The sequence below is a fragment of the Calonectris borealis genome, chromosome 10 (assembly GCF_964195595.1).
Source record: "Calonectris borealis chromosome 10, bCalBor7.hap1.2, whole genome shotgun sequence".
In the NCBI taxonomy this organism is placed as follows: domain Eukaryota; kingdom Metazoa; phylum Chordata; class Aves; order Procellariiformes; family Procellariidae; genus Calonectris; species Calonectris borealis.
In genome coordinates this window covers 21,225,390-21,246,845 of record NC_134321.1, presented here as the reverse complement: position 1 = coordinate 21,246,845, position 21,456 = coordinate 21,225,390, and the positions used below count along the sequence as shown (strand labels likewise).

General features: G+C 35.5%; 1 protein-coding gene across 1 annotated transcript in view; it reads right to left on the bottom strand.

The window, feature by feature from the left end:
- Nucleotides 1-21,456, bottom strand: part of ATP2B2 (ATPase plasma membrane Ca2+ transporting 2) — a 436,864-nt gene that overhangs the window by 7,661 nt on the left and 407,747 nt on the right. Inside the window, exons 23-25 of the mRNA XM_075159342.1 lie at nt 17,491-17,702; nt 14,229-14,336; nt 10,203-10,385 (exon numbers count right to left, since the gene is read on the bottom strand). Coding sequence (XP_075015443.1) covers nt 10,203-10,385; nt 14,229-14,336; nt 17,491-17,702 — 503 coding nt within the window. The remainder of the gene's footprint in view (nt 1-10,202; nt 10,386-14,228; nt 14,337-17,490; nt 17,703-21,456) is intronic.

Sequence of the window (21,456 nt, the reverse complement as noted above, 5' to 3'; positions counted from 1 at the left end):
GCTTCATTGCCCCACTGGATCTGATTTTGTTCTCCCAAAATAAAATGTAGAAAGAAATGCATATAAAATATACCAAAGTTGGTATGGGATAGCCTGGTATCCAAAATCACTTTTAACTCTGTAGTGTAACAGCTTTCCAATGATAGAAGATTGTGTGTGTGTATATGTGTCTATGTGTTCATGCACATGATACGACAAAACCTGAGAACTTGGCCAAGACCACATTGCGTACAGAGCCTTATTCTTCCCACGTTTTCATGTTCTGTAGCCTAAGTGTGTGCATATTGAATATGTGTGCATCTTTAGTTTGCATTTAAATAAATTTTCTATTTCTATCAGAGTATATAAAATGCCAGGTTTCAATTTTCACTATGTTTACTCAAAGCCGCAACGTTTTTCAAAAAGAGATCAACAACTCATAATATGGACCTCATTGTTATCAATTCATGCTGACATGCAGAAATCTGTAATTGGTAAAAACACTGTGACAGCTAAAAAGTATCAGCATAACTAGGGAAACTTTAGTACGGTAGTAGATATTCCGTTGTATAAATTGCTTTTAATTAAGGTATTCCACAACCCTATGAAAGATTTGAATGTGCCATATTTATGAATAGCTGAAAATTTCTGGTAATAACTTGCTAATCTGTTTCACAAACTACTGTAGATGTGGCTGCATTTCACAGGCAGATTTCTTTTTAAGCATGCACTAACCTTTGAATCAAACATTAATCTGCCCAAAAATACTAGGAAAAAAATTTTTTTTTAAATTCCAAAATGTTTTATAAATCTGCGTAAGAAATCTCACAGATTGGTGAGATGTTACAATGAACTATATATTAAAAAGCTATACAATTAGTAAAGAACTGCATAAATACTCTGTTAAATTAGACTGACTTATTGATAGAGCATCACGTGATTCTTGTATTTTTTATTAAGTATTGATATCAAAACCTCTGCATTTGGGCACCCAACATGACACCTGAAATATCCCAATTGTTGCAACATGCTGAGCACCATTTCTCTGAAAATAAACCTTCCTGACAGTATCTCATATTGGGCCCTTTCAAGTATTAGACCCTTCTGTCTTTGCTATATCCTTAAGGTTTTCCCTTGATACTCCCCCAAATATATCTACATATGCAATATTTTTAAGATTCCTAAAGAGAGAGAAAGGCTTCAAAATCAGAGGTACAATTATCCCATTATTCCCTTCCACCCCATAGGAAGAAGGTAATGATTTAGGGTTTAATTCATTCTGAGCAGCTAAGAGGAAACAAGTCAGTCCTGTCCCACCACATACATTTTAAGTAAGGAGCTGAAAAGTAGACTAGATGTGCATTTTGCAACTGAAATTTTCTCAGAAAATGCCAGTTCACAAAAACATACCCTATTTCTATGAAATCTGCATTAGGAAAGGTTTTCCAGGTTCTGGAAGATGAACAACCAACTGTAAATACCCAATTTCAAAATAAAAACAAATTTTTTTTTTCTTTGCTTTTTCACTGTCATTCATTAGGTTTGTGTCATTGCATTAATAAATCAAAACTTTCCCTAAGGGTTATAATTTGAAGCACACACTGGTTTGATACTAAACAGACGTTATACTGCAGTAATAAAATACTAACAGTCCAGAATAACCACTTTAAAAGGCCCAATCTCCTCTGCAATGGAGATATATATATCTGGATAGCTTAACAAATCAATCATACGTTTTTTATTTTACTGAATAAATGTGGCTATAATGATGAGCTCTGTAGACCTGTTTTATTTTTCCAGATAGAGACATCAAAGACTGTAGCAGATTATGCTTTCTCCTATTAATTAACTTCAGCCCATAACCTAGTAAGGCCTTTGTCAAGACGCAAGATTATTCAATTCTTAGTTGCTCTGCTGCAATGGAGAGAAGAGAGGGAACATAAATTGTCTGTTTTAATTTTATTAGATCTGTCTTTTCAGACTGCTGGCTACAGGATGTTACTGAAACATTTACCACAGCAGAATGAGTTGCCTCTGTTTTCTGCTCAAATGTAGAAATGCTGTTACGGTAAATCATTCCCTGGATAAAAGCCTGGTTTGTGTGCGGTGGTTTGTGTCCTGCTCAGTGTGGAAATGAGGGAACTTGGGCTCTGAGTTCTCAGAAGCAGGTTACAGTGCTTGTGGCACAGCAGTGGCACGCAGCACAGTGACTTTGCTTCTCTTGATCGTGCTGCTGCCCTGAAACGGTTGGTACTGTTGGAGTAAAAGTTAGCAGGCCAAACTTCCCAAGAAAAGACAGGAAAAGATACAAATTTTCTCCAAGGAGCAACTGTCAAAGTTGGAACCTTAATGGCTCTTTGGGTTCCACGCAAAAGCAAAGTTTCTCCTTTGACTTTTAATTCCAACAGAACTTCTAATGCATGTCTAAATGCTTGATGTTCAAATACTGAGGGGGTTTGCACTCAAACTGAATGGAAAGGTCAAGCTTCCTTTTTTTCTGCAGGAGTTCTGGAATTTTATTTCCTTTTCTTGTCTGTCTTGTCTCTGTCTGCCTTCCCTCTGTCTGTTGGCCAGACAGACAAGACTGGCTTCTTGTCTGTTTGCCAACTTTTCACTAAAACTTGCATAAGGAATATACTGCATTATTTTGTAAAGTAAGTGACAAGCTTATAAACTGAATTCTATAAATTTAAATATTCTTTTAATGCGGGCTATGCTGTAAAACAAAATAGCTACTTACAGTCCTGAATAAATAAAAATAAAAATATAAAAACAAAGTTAGATCTGTAAAAGTCTTCCTGAGCAACTGGAATTTTACTGTTAGTGAAGCAGCCCTTTCGTATTAGCCGCTTCAAAGTTCTTATTCACTTCACTACCTTTTTACTAGATGCTTTGTTTGCACCTAAAGGAAAGCTGTGTCAGGATTTCAGTGTTTAGAAACCTGCTTCTTCTAACAAAGAAATTTGTTACCACATTTATTTTGTTGTTTCAACACTGCCCTTTAACTTGTCTAGCTCCCTCCTTTCTTAATGCTTACCTGCCAGTGAATATAGAGGTAACAAATCTATTCCTTCACCATTCATGTAAACCTTAATCCCTTAGCCTCGGATCATAAACTACATTCTCTATTTCCTTGTTCCTTCCTGTACCTGTGCTAATTAGAGCACATCTTTCTTGGACATGAGTGACCTACATTACACTCAGTCTTCCAGATGGAATGATCTTTTCTCTGACGAGCTGAATTGCTTAATATAAGATATTTGTAGAATCATTTAAAGTACATATTTTATAAGCAGTAGAAAATATATCCAATGAGATTGAGAAAACATAACACAGAAGCCTCAAATAAAACCAGAATCTCCATACACTGGGATAAAAAATGACTAGAAATTCCTGTCCTAACAGTAAGTTGACAAAACGTGCAATGAATCGTGGAGAGTATCTACTGCACACAAAGTAATCATGTTACGTGTTTCTGGGTATGTGTAAACTAACAAACATAACAGGACAAAATGGGAAAGGGCAAAGTAGCTTAGTCTGAAATGACTGCTACGTAAGTTGGCATCTCTGTAGGTCTGATGCATTAAGAATACACACTCACGCCCAGCCGCAGCAGCAGATGTGCTGGTAGGAGAGGAAAGAGCATTGGATAACGATACGTGACTAGGGCTAGAAATATTGGTTACATCCTGGGTCTGGCTTGTGACGGAGGACTGTCTCCTTAGAGCCCCCTGAAAGGAAGTGCCACTCTTGAAAGTATTGACTACTTCGATCTGTAATGGAGGAAAGAATGAGACAAGTTGCTTAAAGTATGGACACAGTTGCATAACTGACAGGAATAATAATGAAAAACAATAAATCAACCGTGCAACACAGTTTTACTTCAATTGAAATAAATACTTTTAAGTGTTCCTTTTAATGTTTTCAGATATGAAATGATCCAAATTTTCTGCCTGGATATAATGAAACAGCTCCACAGGAGGCAGCGGAGCTGCATCAGTTTAAACAACTAGAAGATCTGAAATAACAATCTTTAAAATGTAAACCATTTTATTTATATGTAAATAAAGTAAATATAACTGGAATACTTGATATAACTAATCTCTACTTTTTTCCTACTGAGAATAAAATTACTTTGTTATTGCTGTCTAGGTGTTCTTCCAGAGGGAGGAAAATTCAGTCATTTAATTGGAATTTGGGGGGGGGTGAGGGGGACGACACCCAACCAAACCAAAAAAACCTTTAAAATATTCAAAATACGACTCCATGTTTTCTACAAAAACAGGGTTGTCGATATACTAGCTTGATAAAATAGAAAGTGTTCCAATATTTTACCTGACTTTTTTCTATAATGGAAGTTTGTATAAATTAAGCATAGTGATAATGAATATTGGTCTTCTATAACTACAGATTTTAAAAGATTAATATTTTATCTTTATACAGAGATATCCGTAGATACCACACAGAAAAGGATGTGGAACTGGATTGACTACTGCAGCAAATAATATTACAATTTTCTACTTGTTATTTTCATATGTCTATTGTATGCACTGTTTGATATATCTGTCCTGAGTGCTTTATTCATCACCACAGAAGATGAGTTAAAAAAAGAGCTGAGTATTTAAAGGCATTCTTTCTCACCAGTATGACCCAATGAAAAGCAAGCTCTGTGTACAAATGTAAATCCAGGGATTGGCAGTAGATAATATCAGGGAGTAAATATATGCTACAAATTCCTACGCACCAAAATGTCCTCTTTGTTACATTAGTACAACCACAACATAACAAAGCAAGAGTAGTAGTATCAATCAGAAGAATTCAACCAACTACTTATTTGAAGTAACCCACTGTTACCAGATTTGTATCTTGCAACCCAGATTTATGAAGATACACAGCCTAGAAAGTAGTTGGGAGAAGGTAAAATGGTATATTTATCAATGAAAACAGCACAAATCTTGGTGCAAGCCCTCCTAAATTTTCCAAGTTGAAAGCACTATAATAAATTGGCTAACATTTTGTGCTGTGGTCAGTCTTAGGAATAAACAAATTCATATGGCTTGATCTTTAATAGTATGGATGTATTCCCTCCCATAATCTTATCTTTGGACATCATTGTTTATTTTCCTGCATGTTTTTATGGGAATAATCATATCACAGCCAGCTGTAAAAGGGATCAAAGGTTACTGCTGTAAAATTGTTAAACTGAACTTTTACTATACAAACATGAAACAGCTGATTTGTTCACTGACCCACTGACAGTCCTGTTTACAACATCCATTTAAATGTGCACACTAATAGATGTACAGTATTAGGCAGTCATCACAACACTTTACAGCTTTGCTCTAAGTGTTTTCTGCAGCAGACTTATTTTGAATTACATGTCCAATACAAATATCACAGTAAAAAAATACAATATGAGGTGAGTTAGCATATGGAGTAGGGATACAAGTGAATCATTAGCTAAGGTTCACATTGGCATCTAGAAAAAAACATGTGGCTCAAACCATTGGTTATATATGAAGGCATATTAAATACTCACCTGAAACGTTCACTGTACAAAAGTAGAATTAAATACAGATCTTGGGTTTTCATGATCTAACACAGGTGACAGAGCACTCTTCAAAAGAGACCATTCAAAAAAGATTTTAAAGACTCTTACTGAGAGCATGAAGTGCGTATCACTGTGGAAGACACAGATGATAAATCCTAAGCCAAAGGGCATTTCTAGATGTACAAATGTCTTCCTAATAAACTGAAAGGAAAGACCTTAGTATAAGAGTGAAAAGATAAGGGAAGATCTGTATTTAATAGTTTCTCCAGAGAACAAGAATTACAGGCATGTAATTTACTCGTTCTCCTGAAGAAAGTAACTACAGATCTACATGGATATAATTCATAGAGGAAGGATGACAACCTTTTCAGAATCTTAAAAGCTGAACATACAGGGCTGTGTTCTGCCTGAGGCCAAGAAAGAAGAGAAGAACTTGGCCCAAAAGTTTATCTTCAAAAAACAGAAAACAACAAAGGAGAAAGAGTTCATAGAAATAAATAAATAAGTAAATAATGCATTTTAAATTAAGATGTAATTTTTTAATTACAAAAGAATGCATTTATTTAGAACAATTCGAGTTGCTAAAAAGGAGAAAGTAAATGAAAAGTCAAACCTCATGAAAAGTTTAAAAAATTTCCAACAAAACACAGGATGCAATCATGTTTTGGTTATAGGCCATCAGGTAGAGAAAAAAAAATACTGTCCTACATTTGAAGCTTATTTGTAAGGTTGGAATTTTTCACCTCCCTCTCTTTTTTCTGTATGTTCTGTACTCTAGAAGATCGATATTTTTGAGGTACACACAACTAATAAAAATACCAGTGATTAGCAGTTAAAAAAAAAAAAAGGATCTTATAACTAGCAGAATAGTCCTGGCCGAACAAAAGTTTTTCTGATGTTTAACACAGAACAGATTTTTAGCAGGCATTTCTGTTGTCATTAATGTTAACAGGACCCAGGTCTCATTCACCTAATCTCCAACCAGGATATTTAAAAACAAAACAAAACAAAACTTTTCTGCGTGAAATAAAACAGTTTCCACTCCACTTACACTGGGCTACTGCAATGTTTTCTATATTAAAAGCTATATAGAAAGCCATAAAATGAGGTGCTAGCTTTTTATCTAACTGCAAAACCACTTGCCAGGAGTGAATTTCATTGCTATAGGGTTTGCATTGGTCCAAGAGAAAAGTTTTAATGCAGAAAGGAAGGGAAAGAAAATGCAGTACAGCACCTCTATGTATTTTTTAGCATCTAAAGAGGAATAATCTTTTTTCAGTAGCAGTTAACATGGCACCTGTATATTTTTTAGTTTTTGCTTTTATTCTCAAAACATTTCTAGACAGTTATTTCCCACCTTAAGCAGATAAAGCAAACTGAATTACAGGATGAATGAAGCAGAGGAGGAAAGAATCAGGCCCGGTGTTGTAAAAATCTGACATGTAGCTTGAAAAGTTTTCAAATCTCCACACTTCACAATTTTTCCATACTCAAATGTGAGGTAACTAGAGCAACTTTTCAGTATACAATTAAAAAAGATGCAATGATTTTCGGTTGTTACTCAGATTACGCAGTTTTGCCTGAAGGTGAACTTGCTGAACTTTCTGAAGGCCATTAGATCTGCCAAAATGGTATGATCAGTCTTGTCTCTTCCTTCAGAATGAAGAATTTGTGAGAACTGCAACAAAGACTTGGAAAAAATTGCTGAAAACTAGCAGAGGTTGAAAAGTCCTGTCTTTTACACAATTTGAGACCACCTTTATATCTTTCTGAAACTTGCATAACTAGGATGAGTCATTTGTGAAACTTCATATGTCAGTGGTCTTCTGACAGCGCTATCCAGCAAGGAAACACTCTTCCATTCAGAGAAGGACAACATGCATCCATCCAGAGAAGTCTATAGTATATTTATAAGACAACAAAATATCTAAATGAACAAAAGTAGACGAAAAAAGAAAATCAGAAGTAGATAGCCAGTCTCTTTGACTTAGTTATGTGCATTTTTCATACACCTTTCATTAAAGTAAATTCATGCATGTCTTCATAGAAATATGTCTGACATTTCAGTATGAAGAATCAACAGTAGAAATTCCTTCCCTGGTATCTAGGTTTGAACCCTCTGTTTTGAGAGAGGGCGCGAAAAAGAAAAAAACGTCTCTAGTACTGCAAAGTTTTTGTCGGTTTGGATGAGTTTTTATTGGAGCATTACAAGGGAGATCTGTCAGTTATCTGGAAAGAAAAAACTAATCGTAGATTCTTTATAACTGTTTTAGGAGTGAAGGCTTTTGTTGAGTGGTGTGGCTATCTGTCAATAATGACTGAATAGAAAATAAGCAAAAATAAAGATAATCTAATATACAGTACAAGCGTATGATGGTGGAAACTGGTCTTGGTAGGATTTGAATGATCAATCTAGTTGGGAGAGAGTCTAGAGTTTATTCCTAATCTTACTGTCATCCTCTTATACATATAAAGTGAGGGGATGCTCTACCTTCTTCTTCCGCATCTCCAGAAGTGCATTAGACATCAGAGGATTCTTGCAAATCCTCCAGCTCCCCAAGGATGCTACAGACATCCTCATCTTCTTCCATCAACTCTTCTTTAGCTGGCTTCCTGAGAAATGTAGTACAAGTGTATGAATTCATCTGGATAGGCTACTACACGTAGCACATCAAAATACGCTCAACTCAAGGTCCATCCATCAATGGATCTAATTTGACCTGCATATAAGTTCATCACTCTTCAGCGGAACACCTTGGAACTATTTTTGAATCTGTGGGCCCATTTCCTTTTCCCATTATCATTCCACAGATGTGAAATGGATGTAAAAATCAAAGTCACTGAATAAACAAAATGAGAAAAAAAATCACAGAGGCCTCTTGGCAGAAGAGAAACAGTACATCCTACCAAAGACATTTCTACAACTAAGAGCAGAAAAGAAACTAAGAAGATGGATGTTAGCAAAGAAATATAATTAATGTTCATTTTGTTTTAATAGTATAAAAGAATAATAATTTATCTGTGAATTAAGTGGACAAAGATATGCAGAACTAACAGCTACCTCTCAGACTAGAAAAAGAACTGAAAGGATGTAATTTGCTTTTTTGTGCTTGTAGTTGTTCACACTCACCACAACCAGAAAGACATCCTGACAGAAATGCCAACAGACAACACTCCTCCTACAGCCATCAGGAAGAAAAGAATGCACATTTAGAGGTCATCTTTCATAAAGATCACCATTACCTGGGCACCTGCTTGTCACCTTTATACTGTGACAATTTGAATTTTCTCTAATGATGAGTGCTCCTGACTCAATAGAGTCAAGACACACAACCTCAAAGCTGAAGATCCGTATTTAATTACTTACCACAGAACCTTGGGAATTTACCCAAACCCTTAATCTCTCTAACAGAAGTTTCCACCCTCTTTATTTTTTGCTCTGCGGATGCACTAAAGAGACCTAACTGTCCTAGTTTCAGTTAACTGCTTTCCCTCATTTTTTTTAAAATGCATGGCTGCGTCTCTTTCTCCAGAAAAAAATGTATCAATTTGTAGATGGGAAAAGGGAGAAAGTAGTGTTTATCTTGAATGAAGACAAAAATCAAAATCCTCTGAGATAATAATGTTCTTTAAAAGATTCGTTAAAGAAAAAAATATTTTTCTTAATTATTCACCTCTTCTTCTTGTAAGCATCATGTAAAACATTCACATCTGATACGGTGAGTACATATCTGTCTTTCAGAGCTGCTCTCTGTTGCAAGCTGGCGCAAATACTTGATCTTAGAAAGATCAAGTAGAGAGCACCAGAGTGCTATAAAACATGCTACTTCACTGCAATGAAAAAGGCGAAATAGTTCAAGTAATTTTTTTAGCACTACAGGACAAATTTTACTAGATATCCTAATCTGTACTATGTTTAGCACCATGATTCAGTGCAAATATTTAGTGTATTAAAAACACTATGGATTTTTGTATTTAGCAAAAGTTGTTTTTTTTTTAAAATAAAAAGATAGGTATTTCTAAGAAATCATCCATAGTAGCCAACACATACATTTCAATATTTAATGGATGCTTAGGCCCTTATTACTAAAAATAAATCCAGCACCACATTTTTCATTACCTAATAGGAAAGAAAATAAATTCCTTTTAATCATGATATATATATGGTAGTGCCACAACAGAAAAGATTTTTTTTTTAATCAAATGGTACTTTATACTTCAGATTCTACAATTCCAATTATACTGTTATTGCAGAAGTGGCAGCAACAATATATTTTTTACAAAATAAAACCAGTATGTTTTAGAAAGCCTTCATAACATTTTGCTAGCCATTGTCACAACTAGCATTTTCCAAGTAGCACTATTTTATGAGCTGTCATCACTGAAGTAGAAAAAGAATGTCCATTCACAGTAGTCTCAAAAAAAGTATTCCTATTTTTGCATATTATCATTTTATAATCTTTTCACTTTATCTCTTCTGCTATACACAGACACCTTTGTTCAGTTCACCTATTTTACTTTTTCATGTGTTCGTCCTTTGAAAACAGTAAAGCAATTAACAAGTACCATCACATACACAAACACTCTGTGGCTTTCCTTACAACATTATCTTGCCTTGATCAAAGATTAAGCATTTTTTTCTAGACCATGTGGGCATTTATTTTTAGCATACCTGGGTTTGGATTCTGTTGAGCCCTCTGAACCACAGAATTTGTCCACGTCGAAGTTCTCTCTCTGCATGATCAATTTCTTCAACATCTTCATTGAGTTCTTCTTCAGGGACCTCCTCCTTCTCAGTGAGCCTCCCTGCCTCCTTTAAAAACTTTAGCCTACTTGTTGGGATGGTTGCAATGACCTAAAATTACAAAAAAGTACTGAAAACATAAGCCTTATTCAATGACAATAGTATAATAATCTGCTAATTACAAAAGAACACTGATATTTTAATGAGATCTATAATCTTTCAGGAAAGTTAAGATAAGGATATTCATAATAGTACTTTACACTTATACAATTCCATTTTAGTCCAAAAATACTTAGTTTACTGTGTAAACAATTAGCATTACTTGCATCGTTAAGCCACATTGGCAATACACAGCTATGGAGCAAGTTTAAGGCTGGGAAAAATGTTGTCCTTTCTCAAAAAACTAAAAGAAGATGTAATATTTGAATGTAATTATTTAAAGAAAACTTAGCAAGATTGATACTTCTGCAATTAGAGTTTGGGTATTTCTAATGACTGACAAAAACCTAATGTTTGTTAATGTGAGCTGAAAATTAGTTGCATCTTATGCTTATAAATCTTCTCACACTACATTGGTTCATGATTTCAGCTTTTCTCGGCATTTATCAAAAATGAGGCTTCTGAAAGGTGTGGGTTTGACTGTCTCCCTGTTAGACTTCTTATAGGGCTATCTCTTACTCTGTGTCCTTATTACTAATAAATTCTGATTAACTCAGCCCCTCTTCTTACTCTGTTTGTCCACCAAAGTGGTCCTTGGAAGTAAATAATACAGGAGATGGCCAATAATCTTAGAAATTTGCAAATGCTGTAGTTAGACAATGCTATAACACAACTATTTTAAATACATTTTAGTGTTACCCTCTTGGGCAGTCATTTTCTCTTTGTTCTGATTTCTTTTGTCAGCTTGAATAAAAATATGAGCAGACGGCTATTTAAACAAGACATTACCTGGAACATATTGTATGCTTTAAAAAAAAAAAAATCTCCTACAAAGTTAACTATTAGACCCATTTAGCAAAGAAGTGCTGCAATTTTCTTTTTTGTTTGTCTTTGTTTCAGCAGTGAGCAATCACATGTCTGAAGACCAAATGTGTGAAAGATGGAGACAGAATCAGTTGCAGGGAAGTTGCAGGTGAGGATATATCTTACAGTTTTGGAAAACTGGAATGGATATAGTGAAGACACATGAAAAGACACCAAATATTTTCAGGATGAAAATAAACTGTTGAGTTTACTGAGGGTCTCCTTGAACTTCATGATTCACAACTCCACTTTTATATTATTTTGAAAGACAGATAAAGAAATGTAAAAAAACCCCAGTTTCTACACTACTACAGAACCTTTTTAAAATGCATTTTTGGGATTTGTAAAACAAGATGTAAACTTGGAAAATTAATGAATTGGTGTGACACGAGCAAAGACAGAACAGGAGAAAAAAAGAAAAGGTAAGTGCTAATCATTTTAAATACTTACTGAAACTCCTTCAGCTTCCCAGCTTTCAAAACACTATAATGCCAGCACTCTACAGAAAGAAGCTACTTGAGACCATTTGGTATCTGATGAAACTGATGGTGATGAAGTACTTGCGAGACAGTACACATAGCAACAACGGTATTTGGTAGTAATGCTGTGCAATGGAACATACCTCTCCTTCACTACCTCTCTCAGCCAGGCTGATAGATTCTGCTCTAATTCTTTTCTTAGAGTGTTTACATGTCTTTTTGTTTGTTCATTTGTTTTCCATATCTGCAGACACCTGGCCAGTTGGTAATGGCAGACTCAATAGACTGGATGTAGATTAAGGAACTAAATATTATTCCCAGAAAAATTATCGCAGTTTTAAGAAGTGATCAATAATTCTGGGAATGTAACATGAAATATTTTACAAAGACTTGGTTTTCAGAAGAGATGAGGGCCACCTTTTAGAAAACTGTCCCTCAAAGCACGTCAGATTGGCTTCCTAGAAATTACACCTTAAATCACTTTTAAAAGCACCAACTTTAACATCTAAACTTGAAAATCTTGACTGGTTTTGGTGGTTCACAAGAACAGCAGGTTCAGGAGACTGATAAAGGGATAACAAATTTGGTTTGTGCTGAAGTAGAATGAGTCATAGCAGGAGAGAAAAGGCTGAGAAGGAGGAGAAGCACCTCTTCTAAAGGAAAGTCTCTCTTACTATAGAGCTCCATGAAGAGAGGACTTGCCACAGCCTGTAAATCATGTAAATACGTAAATAATGCCTTGTTTTAGCTTGTGTTTTTCTTTTCTGGTCACTAAATACTGACCACAAGAGAAAGATTTTTTTTCCCCTCTGTATTTGCTTTATGTAAAATTGTAGTCTTTTCAGTGATAAAATTGTTGAGGTATTCCAATACCAGTTTTAATTTAATGGCTAGGCTCTTGCAATAACGCTTGGGCAACTGGGCCCATCTTTAAATTGAAAACAGATGCTGATATTATTCTTAGTTTTCAGTGGTTATCCAATAACCACGTGTAGCAAAATGTAGAAGCCAAATAGTACATTAATCAAAGGCTGTGGGAAATTCTTCACAGCTGAATGATCTAATAAAACAGCTAGCATTTTTCTCCCTTTCCCTGCTTTTCTTCCCCCCTCCCAAACTTGGTATTTTCCAATCAGTTGAAAACAAATCTTTTCTTTCCAAGAATTATCAAACTGATTTTAGGTCTTCCTCCTGCAAGGTCATAATCAAATCCCATCTTCACGTAATAATTACAGTAGAATGACCTAATAATGGTGGTTTTCAGCAACATAGGCATTACAAGCTGTCATGACTTTAAGCTTATTTCTTCAAAAAAATCTGAGGCCCAACTGTCCAAAAAGTTAATTTTTTCCATAAGAGAACAAATAATCAGTTTTGAAAGCTAGGATCTATTAATTACAATTCCATCAGAACCATTTCAGTATTCAATTGCAGTTGGCAATTTCTTGCCTGTTTCTTCATAGTGGCAAACTAGTTGATCTATATGTATCTTAACATCTGAAAAGCAAAATGTAACTTCACATTTTTCACTTTTTTTTTTTACTGTGTCGGGTGGCATCAACTTAAATACTTTATAATGCATTCAAAGATGAAAAAATTAACATTATTATTAACTTTTCAATGTGTTTGTACGTAAAAGAATAATGTAGTATTTTAACAATACTGGTTGTATCTGTATTATTTTACTTCCAGACAGATAATCACATAGCTCATTTAATTATCGCATTGACACTTGTTTTTACATCTATATATAATTTTATATTAGTTAATGATGACACAGGTTGTAGCAGAATTTTAAAATGACAGATGAATTAAATGGCACTTTTCTGCAACTATTATAGGAAAAAAATCCTTTTTGCCCTCTTCCATCCTTTGAACACAGAAGTAGGTGGACAGAGGATCACGGTGGGTGTGTATTAAGTGCACTGGACTCAGCCCTATGCCAGTAACAAGACTGTTATGGATTGACAGAATGGCAGTTTCAGCAAGGGAATGAGTGGGTTGACATAAAACTGGAACTTCTTTTTCACTTTCAAAAATTTGCCATGGCTGAACATACACATGCTACACTGGGTACTCTATTGCAGGGAAGGTTACCGTGCATTTGCCCTTACTATACTTCTTTTATGACTAGAGGACTAGCTTATGAATCAAACATCTTTCACAAAAAAGCCTAACTGAAGAAGACCTTGGTGATGGCACGCCCTGCTCAGGGAAAGAAAAGATATGAAAATTAACAAAAATCAAAAGGAACAGTGGGATAAATTATCCTTACTACTATATCTATTCTTGAAGTAGTTAGAGAGCACCCTGTATTTCAATGTGTGCTAAATATGACATCGTGAGAGATCAAGGAAACAACAGTATAGTAGGATTCTGAACAATATCAGATCTTTGCTTGGTTTATAAAAAAAAACAAAAGAAAGAAAACGGCATATTCCTGAATGCTTACCTGACCCCATACAAGTTCTCCTAATCCAATAAATACACACCACATCCACTGGTCAAGCTGCAGGGGAGAACAGCTAAATGGTTTTCCTCCAAACTGGACAATTACTATCTACAAAGAAAAGAAAAGCAGAGAAGAAAGGGGGTAAATATTTTCGAAGGGGGAGGGGGGATGGACACGACACCAAACCAACACCACCCCCCCACCCCCCGCAAAAAAACCCCAACCCTACAAAAAAACCTCAACAACTTTCAGCCATATTTTACTTGAGATTTTAGTTCGTCTTTCTATATATTACAGCTCTGCTGGTTTGATTCCAACATATTTTACCAGTAGAACAGTCAAATGTATTATTAACAATCTGTTGTTTAGTGGACTGAATCTAAAGAGCACCCAAAATCAAAATACTATCTTATATTCCAAATACATCATTTGACACTCTTAAGTGGCACTAAGTCAAGCTACCAGAAGTGCATTTTTGGAACCCATCCAGCAAAAGCTGCAGAATCTCAGTCACTAAAAATCAAATCACACAAACTTATGAACCTTAAATTAAAGGTCAGAAAAAGCCATACCAGTTCAGACTAAGGCTTCCTTAGCCTCATATCTAACAACAGTCATATATAATGCCTAGGAAGAAAGAAAACAGGACTGTCCCCATGTATTCTTCCAGCTTCTGAGTATTCTCAGCTGGGGATATGTTGACCCTGATGTAGTTTATTTTGGAATGTCCATTGCATGAGAGATTTTTCCCTCTAACTAACATTTTATTGTATACTTATAGAATGTGTTATCATGGGTAGACTGATAGTATACCAAAATCTAGTCCTGTTGGAGAAAGAGGGTGGGAAAACCACACACCTTGCAGCAGGATAACCAACCCACACAGAGTCTGAACAAGTTTCTAAGCCTGGTTAGATTGAGAAGGTTTTGCTAACTGAAAATCAGATATTACTGATTTTTTTTTTTGTTAGTAGTGCTGCTGCAAAACCAGGGACCTGAAATCACAAGCCAGAGATTTAAACTGTCAAAGGCTGCAAAACAGAAGTTCAAAGTAATTTGTCCAGTCTAAGATACAAAATGACACTAATACATAAAGCAGTTGCTTTCCTGTGTGAGTGAATAAACACAAACTATAAACACAAAACTCATTCCACATGAAGTGCAATACACAGGAAGAAGGAAGGGGCTGGAGAATGGAAGGCAGTGGATAGGAAGTGGGAAAATGATTGGAGAGAGTAAGGAAAAAGGAGGAGACAAAACAAAGATTGAGACTATGATGCAAAAATCTAAGAAAGAAATTACAGCTCCACATTGAGAAATTTCTAAATGCTATATGGTAGGAAGGAATATTTTAATCCGTCTCCCTTCACTGTGAAAATTATTTATTTATTCTGAAAGCAGAGAAAGGAATTAAAAAATAGAAGAAAGCTATTGCTTGTCTGAGGACAGGAGTGGTAACTACCCTTTTATTTCTCAGGCTGTTGTAGCGCTCTCAGAAGCACTTTCTGATTCTTATTGGGGATACATTGTAATAGTCTCCGTATTTTTTACTTTGAAAACTTGGCCACTGCTGCTGGCTCTTTTCTTTTTGGAGGGGTTTAGGAGGAGGACTCAACTAAACTAAACTAATAGTTAATGAAACTATTGCACTCAAAGATGAAGTATCAAAGCCCATTAGTCTGTACTTCACAGAAAGTGTAGTAAATACGAATGGAACTAAGAAAGTTTTAAATATGAAATAAAAACACTTCTGTAATCTCCCACATCCATCTACATAATCCAAGCTCCTGGAGACAATCCTCTTCTCTTTAGAATAAAATGCTTGGTTCACACATCCAGCTATTAAAACACACAGCCAAAATAATAAACACTTTTCTGACACTGCTTCAGCAAGCAACATTATGCAAAGCTATATTTCCACAACGTAATTAACAAAGTGGAAAATTAATAGAAAGATTAACCTTCTGTTGCCCCAAGAAAAATTACCTGATTTTAAAAAGAAACTTAAAAGCAAGTAAAAGTCACAGCCTAAGTACTCGTATGCTACAATGTCCTTTTTGATTCACTGTCAGAGTGCAAACGTAGTGTTTTGAACTGTGCACTGAAGTATTTCAGCTACTAGGAAAGCAGGGAAGAGTGAGTGAAATTAGCAGCCAATTCAGAAACGTGGCTAGCAGCTGGATGACGCTTTTCCTTCAGCCAGACAACTGAGTACAGTAATGCCTAGAACTAAGAAAACATCTTCAAACATCATCCATGATTAAAAAAAAAAAAATTAGAGATGATTGTGAATTTGTCAGGCCTCTCCTAAAGGCATTTTAGTTCATGGTAGTAAACCCATGTTTTTGAACTAGCTGTTAAAGACCATCACTATCAAGTTCTGCTACCAATCACTGGTGTCCTTTCTCCCATACTTGGTTTATTGAGTGGTTCCCCTTTCCTGTTTCAAACAACTATAGCCCAGATTCAGATAGCTCTATCCTCCTCCCTACTCCTTCCGTGAGAAAGGTCCCAATACTGATAGCTTCCACGATGCCACTGCAGAATTGAGCAATAATGTCAAGATAGAAATAGTTTAACTCTAAGCAATTGTGAGGGCTGCAGCAGACTTCTAAAAGGTAATGTCAAATGGTATCAAGTACAGGATAGATGCCAGCAAATGGATGGATACAGGAGCAGAAGGAGGAATTAGAGTTCTTACAGAAGAAAAATTACAACTGTTTGGGAAAAGTGTGTATTTCCATAATTATGTTCACATATGACTGGGACAGCAAACTCACAAGATGGACATGAAGAATTACTATCAAGAAGTAGTGTTACCAAAAACATCAAGTAGCATTTGGCAGTGGCATTTAACCTCAGAAGAACACATCAGCATTAGCTATTTGAAGCCAAATTTGTCTATTCATGGAGGAGTAAATTAATGTAAAATGCTTTGTTGCTATTGTTTGGTATCCTATTTAATAATTTCTTCTTAAAAAAATCAGTTACAGTATCAACAAATGATGATGGCTGTTACTATTGTACATCTTCAGATTAATTTAAGATTTGATCTAGTTATAATGATCAAAATTTATGCTGTATTAGTATGGCTACATAACATTTTCCATTATTGACACCTGTATTGAGAAAATATGTGAAACCAGATGGTTTACTATTAAGTATGCCTCCTATAGCATTTAGATTTAAAAAAAACCACACAGTAAAAAAAATTAAGGTAAATTTCTGAATAATAGTTACTAATTCTTGCCCAAATCATTACCTGAATAGCAAATGTACCCAGTACAATAGTGCAAAAAATAGGATTTCTGAAGATGCCATCAAAGACATTTCTTTCACCATGGATTTTCCGTGCGTTGATTTCATTGAAAAGCTGCATCATGACAAAGGTGTTGAAGATAATGGTGTAATGCTCTGAAGGAGGAGAGTGAAGTGGTGCATTCCTCCCACTGTCAATCTTAAACATTTTCTCACCTAGGTATAAGATAAAAATAAAGGTTTCCACTAGAATAAATTAATCAAAGTTAAATTTGTATTTCCCTCGTTTGCTTTAGCTAGTTGCCTCCTGTGCTCTGCTTTACCAGCTTTCTTTCTGCACTTACTATAATATAGGCAGAATTTAAAACACCAGTGAGCAAAGGACATCTAAACTTCCTGAGCAAGAAGCTTCTCAAATGGTGACTTTTACCTAATAGCTCAGTATACCTACGCAAATAGTTTTCAGTAGTACTTTTCCTCTAACCAAGTAGTAATTATTCTCAGAAGTCAATTCTTTCTGATGTACCGAGCGCTTGAGACCATTGATAGTATGTTTGCGATTTTCTACAGTAATTAGAAGCAACCACTCTTCAGCAGTTTTCACCCATTTGCTAATCCAGTATGGCATAACTCTTGACAAACATTCAAGGATATTAATGGTAAAAAAACAGACATTCCTGGTTTTAAATAGATTTGGTTTTGATCATTCTGCTGGTTTGCTTTGAAGGCACACCATCAGGCATTGTGCTTTATTTTGATAATTTGACTATCACTTTTAGGTCTGACCAATAAAAAAAGCAAGATACAACCCATGATGAGTAACTGTAAAAATGAGATACGTTTTGAAAAGATACCTGCACCTGAGGGACCTCTTTTCTTACAGAATCATAGAATGGTTTGGGTTGGAAGGGACCTTTAAAGATCATTTAGTCCAATCCCCCTGCCATGGGCAAGGACATCTTTCAGTAGATCACATTGCTCAAAGCTCCATCCAACCTGACATTGAACACTTCCAATGATGGAGCATCCACAGTTTCTCTGGGCAACCTGTTCCTGTGTCTTACCAATTTCACTGTAAAAAAATTTCTTCCAATCAAACCTACCCTCTTTCAGTTTAAAACCGCTGCCCCTTGTCCTGTCACTACAGGCCTTGGTAAAAAGTCTCTCTCTGACTTTCTTATAAGCCCTCCTTATATATTGAAAGGCTGCAATAAGGTCTCCCCAGAGAATTCTCCAGGCTGAACAACCCCAATTCTCTCAGCCTTTCTTCACAGGAGAGCTGTGCAGCTCTCTGATAAGTTTTGTGGCTCCTCCTCTGGACCCGCTCTAACAGGTCCACGTCTGTCTCGTACTGGGGACACCAGAGCTGGAGCAGAGGGGGAGAGTCACCTCCCTCGACTTACCGGCCACACTTCTTTATGCAGCCCAGGATACAGTTGGCTTGCAGGGCTGCAAGTGCACATTGCCAGCTCATGTCCAATTTTTCATCCACTTTCTTATACGCAAAGTTTACAGATAACATACAGTTATTGAAAGAGGCATTGTCTTAAAGTAAGGATGGGGCATTCACATGAAAGTGTAAATAATGAATGAAGTAAGAGTAAAGATGATTATCACAATACTACTCATTTTCATAACCAGTGTTTTGTTAATAAAAGCAAATTAAAACTTGAACATTTTTCTGCTATCCCACTAGCATTATATTCAGAATTTCTGAAGAAAGAAGAAGAAAGGTTTCCTCAGTTTTTTTCTTGAGGTCGTTAATTCCATCAGCTAAGTTAATGGTGAGCGTTTTTTTGCCTTGGGATATTTGAGCAGTTCATGTTCAAGTCACTGGGAATAATGAGCATGTTTCCAAAGAAAGAGTTTGGCTTATAGTCTTTTGATAGAAAGTAGATTACGATATCACAAATATATCAGTAACACAATATGAGGCCACAAAACTTAGACTGTGAGAGAGCAGAGATTTTTAAGAAGATTATACATCTCCAGAGAGATAACTAAGTATTGGAAAACATTCCCCTTATTACATGTAAACAATAAAGGAAAAAATTAATGAAAGCAAACAGGTATCATCATTTTATCTTTTATAGATACACACACACATATATATACATACATTACATCTATTTGCTTTCATTCATTACACACACAAACAAATATATGAATAATACTTTCCTCAGTGAGAGTACCTGTCCTTAAGTCTCTATTATTGCATTGCATCACTTAATTGGCAAAGCAGAACATGCTGCTATTGTGGAATGGCAGTGGTTAAATCCATAACTAGTTTTTAATTCCGAACATGTTCCAAAAGGCGTTATAATACATCAACTTTAAGTTTATTATGCCTAGTTGCTGAGGTCAAGATTTTTTTTATACTACAGTTTGACAGAACTAGACAGTGACTTCTGGATTTCTGATGTGCCTGATGTCTCGAAGGCGTTACTGTTCAAACACAATGTATTTATTGCCACATCATAGAAAAAATAGAAAAACGTGATGCACTAGTCTCTACAGAAACCTACCACAAAAAAATGAAGTATTAGTTGATCAAAATATAAATAATTCTCATTAATTTGGATTTTATTTATTGAAACACTGCGTTTAAAACATCATCTCACTGCAAAGCTGAGCCTCGTGGAGTTTAGAAAGGAAAAGACTGTATTTCCTAGGCTTATCAGAAAATTGGTTTGCCTGTGTCCTTCAAAGTACGTATTGGTTTTCCAGAGACACACAGAAGTAATTAGAATAGGGTGAGAAAGCCTCATTTTCTTTTCGTCAGGGATCAGTACTAAGTATTTTAAACCATGAAACTCATCAAAAAGCCATTAAAACTGCCCATAAAGTTCACAGTTCTCATTCCAAGATTCATATCACATGAATTTCCAAAACTACCTACACCTGTTTTGGAGAATCTGAAATTACAGTTTCCTCAGACTCGCTGGACATTCTCAAAATACACTGTAAGCCTAACAATATTACAGACCATCTCTCTTCAAAACCTGGCAATTATTTTAATTTAAATAGCTCCACTGTAAACAGACCATCAGCTCCTTTGAGCATTCCAAATAAGCTGCCAGTTGTTGGTAAGGTGGAGCAAGACTTTCACAACGGAGCTCAAAAAACTCCTAAGAATCATAAATTTACATTTACAGCTTATATGGAAGTCTGTATGTAAAGAAAAAAATCTGAAAGACAACACATGTAATTTAACAGTGATGACATAGTGACAAGAACACAATACCCAATTGATAAAATTACCAGTCCTTTGAGCAAGTTCAGTTATTATTGTGGAGATATTATTAGCCGCTACTATTCCCCTGCAGCAAGAAACATTCCTCCACCTTCCCTCCCCTCTCCAAAATACAACCTATAAAAAGCATCCATTGCTAGCAATGCCTGAAGAAGAGTCCAGTAATCTAATAAATTAGATTATTTTCCCCTTTTAATATCCATTCTAGATATTAAATGTCAAAACAGTGTTATTTGTATCACTTAATACTGATTACTTGCTTATCTATACTACTTAAGATCAGTATTATTTCTTGACTGTGGCAAACATTTTGCTCCTGATTAGATCTTCTCCAGATATTGGTAAAATGGATCTTGATTTTTGTTGTGTTTTTTATTAATTTGTTGTTACATGCCTACTAAAGATGACAAGTCTCAAAATGAAATTTCAGTATAGAAGAAGCAGGCTAGATACTCCGATTAAAATGTAACCTTCTATGCTACGTTTTAACAAAAACTTTTCCCAAAGCCCAAACCTACATTTTGTTAGGAGGCAAAAAAGCTCACTGAGGCCCGTGGCAATGTAAACAACATATGAAAGGTGACTAAATCCTTCTATTGCATCTGTTCTGTTTCCCCTACTGTTTCTGATCCCATTAAACAGCTTGGTCCTGCTAGCTGTTTAACTATGACAACTTAATATATGTGCATTAAGTGGTTACATTTAAAGCATTTTGAC